Source organism: Acyrthosiphon pisum, chromosome A1 (genome assembly GCF_005508785.2).
Source record: "Acyrthosiphon pisum isolate AL4f chromosome A1, pea_aphid_22Mar2018_4r6ur, whole genome shotgun sequence".
Lineage (NCBI taxonomy): Eukaryota > Metazoa > Arthropoda > Insecta > Hemiptera > Aphididae > Acyrthosiphon > Acyrthosiphon pisum.
In genome coordinates this window covers 168,983,368-168,989,593 of record NC_042494.1, presented here as the reverse complement: position 1 = coordinate 168,989,593, position 6,226 = coordinate 168,983,368, and the positions used below count along the sequence as shown (strand labels likewise).

The 6,226-nt window shown below is 29.2% G+C and overlaps 1 protein-coding gene across 1 annotated transcript; it reads right to left on the bottom strand.

The window, feature by feature from the left end:
• Positions 1 to 393, bottom strand: LOC103308209. The gene has a single exon (XM_008181235.1). It carries the CDS (start codon positions 391 to 393, stop codon positions 1 to 3), a length of 393 nt encoding a protein of 130 aa, XP_008179457.1.
• Positions 394 to 6,226: the final 5,833 nt, after the last annotated feature.

The window sequence follows — 6,226 nt, the reverse complement described above, 5'->3', positions numbered from 1 at the left end:
TCAAGTCACTATATTGGGTGAAAGAGGAAAAGCATCATCAGCTACAAAAACATATGGGCTCAATTTGTCCCGACCTGGCAGCGCTCTTTTATCTGGAAGGTTCAAAGTAGAATTTTCCATGAGCTTTTGGAATCCAGTACTTTTAAATACTCCTCCATCTGATATACGGCCTTGACAACCAACATTAACGTAAATAAAATTATAGTTAGCATCTACAATAGCAAATAGTACAATGCTAAATGTGCCTTTATAGTTATAAAAATCACTTCCACTTAGTATTGGTGCTTCAATAACAACATGTTTTCCGTCCATAGATCCGACGCATTGAGGAAAATTCCAAATTTTATTGTAATCAATAGCTATTTTTTTCCATTCTTCTGAGCTTGAAGGCATCTAAAATTATGATATCAAATTTTCAGTACACAATTTTATGTTAGTCCTTTTAATTTTATGTGTATATCGATTGATTGTTATTATCATTGTTATTTATTAAATAAAATAAAATTCCAATTTGTATAATGTATTGATAATAATAACAACTATTTATGAGAAACCTTATTTTAAATTTTATATAAAATATATTTAATTTATTCATATTAGTGATGGGTCGAACCAATCGAATCTCGAACCGAAACGAACCCTTGATGTTCGGTTCAGTTCGAAATTTGAACTCGGTATGAAAAAAATTTGAACCGAACTATCTAGCATATTTCACCGTAAAAAATAAATAAAAAAGGTGGGTGCTGTACAGTAGGTTACAAGTGGGTCACTGTATAATGGATGGTATTAAATTTGAATTCAATGATATAATATCATTGTATAAGAAAAACGATTCTGAGTGGAGACGGTATGTCAGTCTAGGTTTAAGACATATTATATACTTATCTATGGTATTAAAAAAATAATTCACCTATAATAAATTCCAAATTAATCATATCACAATATCCATTAGGTACTTATAACGCGTTATACATCAACAACAAAGCGTGATACTATCACAGATATATAATAGTTTACTTTAGAAGTTTCAAGTACCCAAGAATAATATTGTACAATCACAACAAAATAACTAAAAAGAATATTCTAGGTTTTTTAATTTGTAATTCGTCCAAATTTGAACTTAAAATGACTATAAAAATAAACTGTGTTTATGTAATTTTTAGATTTTTTGGTAACATAATTAACTACTTACGTGGAACCTTGTTTTAAATTTTCAATCCTTAGCTATAAAAGTTGAACATTTTATAAATGATTAACTACAAAATAATTATTAAATTTAAAATTTGATAAATGTTGTCCAAATTTGAACTTTAAATGCTTATAAAAAAAAATTGTGCCTATATATTTTTAATATTTTTCAACTGCTATTGTAACAATATAGCAGGAGCCTTGCATTAAATTTTCACGCTTTTTTACCATAAAATAAAATTTTATTGATATTTATAGAAAAAAAAAACTAAAAAAATTGAAAACTGACAATGTCTGTAAACAGCTCAAAAAAAGTCAAATTATTTTCAAAATTTTATCGTGTATAGAAAAACCTTATATAAACATTCAGTGAAATTTTCAAGTATCTACAGTCATTCGTTTTTTAATTACAACAAAATAAGAAAATCGTTACATAAGAAATCGAGTGAATATCAAATGTTGTAAAAATATGAATTTCAAACGATCATAAAAATTTAATTTGACTTTCTTATAGATATTTTTTGTTTGATAAAGGTAGATAATCTTATAAGGAATCTTGTATTACATTTTAAAATCTTAGATTTAAAAAGAAAAATTTTTACAAATTCTTAACTCAAAATAATTTGCTAATTTTCGTGATTTTTCCATATTTTGTCAAGATTTGAACTTTAAATGCTTATAAATAAAAACTGTGACTAACGATTTTTAATTTTTTTCATATGCCTTTGAAAAAATATACTAGGAGCCTTCTATTAAATTTTCAAGCTTTTTTAACCAACAAATAAAATTTTATTGATATTTATAGAAAAAAAAACTAAAAAAAGTAAACCGTTCAAAAAAAGTCAAAATATTTTTAAAATGTTATGGTGTATAGAAAATGCAAATATAAACAACCAGTGAAAATTTCATGCATCTATGGTCATTTGCTTTTGAGTTACACCAAAAACCAAATTCAATTTTGTGAAAAATCGATTTTGCGTAAAAATTCCCGTTTTTCCTTAATTTTTCTTTTGTTTTTCACGTCGCTTTTGAAAACTACCTGGAATTTTAAATTTTGACCTCCTCAATGCACCAACGATATTCACTTTCCCATCGAACAAGATACTGAAGTCGAAAATCGAAGCATTATTTCGACTACTTATCGTGTACACAGACACAAAAAAAAAAAAAATACACATCATTGTAAAATCAATACATTCATCGTTTCACTCAGAATCTAAAAAAAACACACATCTAAATTTATTGTAAATACAGTTACATAGACTTAAAAGTTAAAATTTTGAATAGGAAATACGAAAACTTAAAATATAATAGTAATTATGGTTGATTTAATTTGTGGGTACAATACGCCGTACATGATAAAATATTTTGTGTACGAGTTCGAGTTTGGCTTAAAATGGTTCTAGGTCGGTTCGGTAGAAAATATGAAGGTTCGGTTCGGGTTCGAAAAAATAATTTTAAGTTAGGTTCAAGTTCGGTTCGATTTAAATAATCATGGTTCGACCTATCACTAATATCATATCATATGAAAATGATTAAATAATAATAATATGAAGGCATTGAAATTATTTTAATATTGTTGGTTTAGCAAAATGACTGCGCAACCAGCGATGATGAGGATGAACAAAATATTGAGGTATGCACAACTATTTCAAAATCTAATGAACATGAAGGAGCTGCTAATCAATTCGAAGTGGATGAAATCAATGAAGAGCCAGTACAAATGCTAAGTAATGCTAAAAATGTATCAGGCACTCCTCCCAATAAGTCGTCAAAAGTATCACATAAGTACCTAAAACCATCCAAAAGTTCTAAAGAAAATGAAGACAAGTCTCAAGACGTATTTGAAATGATGAAATCTATTCAAAAAAGCCGCATGGAACGTGAAGAGAAAAATTTGGATGAATTTGATGTGTTTGGTGATTTAGTGTCACGCAAATTGCGTGTTCTTCGTACCCGTTATGCACAATGCACGGTGCAGAATTTAATGAGCAATCTCTTATATGAAGGTGAGATGGGAAAATACGATGAACCACCACAGAGAAACAATTGTTATCCTCTTTATGACAATTATCACGGTAATACTTCATCAGCTTCCGCATCGAACGTTTCCTATTCCAACCCTCCCAGCGTCCAAGAAGTTTTAGAATCAACTTCAAATATAGATATGTCTGATTATTTACAATGGAAAAATCCCTCAGAATAATTAGAAAATAAGTTAGTTTTCATTTTTTTAATATTTTAATTTTTTTAATATTTAATTGTTTTAAAATTAAGTGCAAGTACATGAAAAAAAAGTTTCTGTTTTTTTTTTATATTTAAGTATAAAAACGTTACGTTAAAATGCTACGTTATTTAAAAGTTATTATTATTATTTGGTTGTTCTCATATTAAATATTTTTCAGTACCTACTTCAATTACAATAAATATAGATATTTATTTGTAAAAAAAAAAAAAACACTTAAAATAGATTTATTTTAATAATGTATTTATGTATGTGCCTACCTTAATATACTCCGACAGAGCATTGACTATTGCTTCACAAACTTCCGGAACTATAAGTGATATTGACTGAGTAGATATTTTAAATTGATACATCATGCTATGGTAAGAGTCTCCCGTTGCCAAGAACCTTAAAGTCAGAGCTAAACGTTCAGTCACACTAATAGCAGTTCTCCAATTAGTATTTTGTTTGTGGATTGCTGGACCAATGAGACATATTAAGTTTTCGAAATCTTCAGTTGACATCCTCAAAAAGTTTTTAAAGCTAGATCGCAATTCTCCATTCAAACCAATATCATCATCTTGTAAATTCTTTAGAAGTTCATCGACACCAAACAAATTTCTTTTTTGTAAAGTTGGTCTTACCCAAAAACGTATTTTAATCTTATTATTTTTTTTTTTGCTTTGTAACTGTATAGGTAAATATACCCAGCACCCAACATAAGTAAATCTTCATCGTCTTCAATATCTCTTTTCAATTTCCACATTTTCACTCACAGTAAAAAAAATTAAAAAAACTTGTAAGTACGAAGACTTTAGAAAGCTAGAACTCTGAAGACAGACTTACTGAATGACCACGGATGAACGAAATAAAACGACGAGTTTATATTTCTGTATGGATAGTTGAAAACAAAAACAAAACACGAACAAATGTTTGAATTTTGTTCATGTTTTGTCTAATTTTTCCTCAACTCAGTATGGACACATGTTTTGTTTGTGTTTTATTTTTTTCAAACTTCAAAAAGAAGGGTTTGAGTTTGGTTTTTGTTTTGTTTCTGTGTCGTCTCTGTGTGGACCCAGCTTATGACTTCAAATCAAATAACCTGCAAACGGTTTTGACATATTATCTAATGGACCATTCGGTTATTATTCTTTTAAACTATAGATTGAATTAATATACTATACAACCGAAAACAAAATAAATACTTTACACCGCTGCTCAGAAATGCCACGCCGGCATAACACGGGAACCTATTACCATGTACAATGTATAATATATATACTTACCTACTGATGATTAACAAGTTATATTAAATTAGTGGCCCCACAGGAATAATTAACTTTCTTCCGAATAAATATTTGAGTTGAACACTGAATATAAATAAGCGCAAACAAGACTAAAAACGGCGTTTACTCAAACGTCACTTTGAAGCGCGGTATGAAAAAAAGAAAAATTATAATAAAATCATTACATTTACCGGGCGCCAAACCAAATACTTAACGTCTTATTTTACATAAAAAAAAAAACTCTCCGTCAAAAGTAGATAGGTAGGTAGGTAATTCGTATTATGAAAATACATTGTACATTCAGTGGATTTAATAGATTATTTACACTCAGAAATATATTATACACATATAAGCGTGATAGAACGCTAAAATGTGTACCTACATTGCAGCAGCGGATAAAGAATTATGACGTGTCCGAGTGGATCATAATAATATTATCCGAAACTTAATCAGAAGCTGAATTTTATCATACGCGATATAATGCCCACCTGTAGTATTTAATTTATCTGTTTTTCGCATCGACAATAATATTTATTGAACGTTTACTTGTCTGAAACCGTAATAGATAACACATCGAAATATTTATATACACGACTACGTTAATAATTGTATCGTGTTTGAATTGTATTGTGTTCGCGCGTTATGGTGGTGAATCTTTAATGATTGGTGGCAAGATTAAAGTTTAACGCATTCGCATTTTTATGTTGACTGACTTTTAAAAATAGCGAAATACATGCTGCAGTAGCGATAAAAAATAACTGACCAAAAACCTCCACTAATAGACCTATGGGAAGCGGTAGAAAATAAAAATCTGTTCATTTATTTTAGTGATTTTACAATGGAGTTTTTTTTTATATCCTGTATGCAAATTTTTTACCAGAAGAAGTGCTTCGATTTCAACATATAGTACCTTATCTTTTAGTAAATTGGATCAAGATGGTACTTTAGAGATGGAATTTTTAATGCCACGGGAAAAACTACTGACAAACTACGAAAAAATGCTTAAAATAGGATTTTAATTTCTAACGATTCGTAGCAACGAATAAAAATTATAATATTATAATATTAATTCAACTTAAAGTAAATAATAAAAATTTAAAAAATCCAGACTGATAAACCATCTCCGCTCAGGATCGTTTTTCTTACGCAATGATATTATGTAATTGCATTCAAGTTTAATACAATCCATTATACATTGACCCACTTGTAACCTACTGTACAGCAGAGCGACATCCCGTTTTTTTTTTACAACTACAGTTAAAATATTTAACTGACCAAGTAGCCTTTGCTACATCATAATTTACACAACATATCCAAATATTGTATATATCTGTTGACTAATTCGTATTTGGCCCGTTCAGACCAAAGAAAAATTTGATTCGTATTTTAAGAAACTCAACATACAGGAATACAGAATAGATTCACTCTGTCAAACACAGTGGCGTACCTGTGTGGGGGGGGGGGCAACAGGGGCATTTGCCCCCCGAGAAGTTTTTTGATGTCATAATGCAAATTCATTGTCCAGCTT

Bases quoted from the DNA above. Each gene is read 5' to 3' on its own strand.
- LOC103308209 (XM_008181235.1), bottom strand. From the start codon at position 393: ATGCCTTCAAGCTCAGAAGAATGGAAAAAAATAGCTATTGATTACAAT.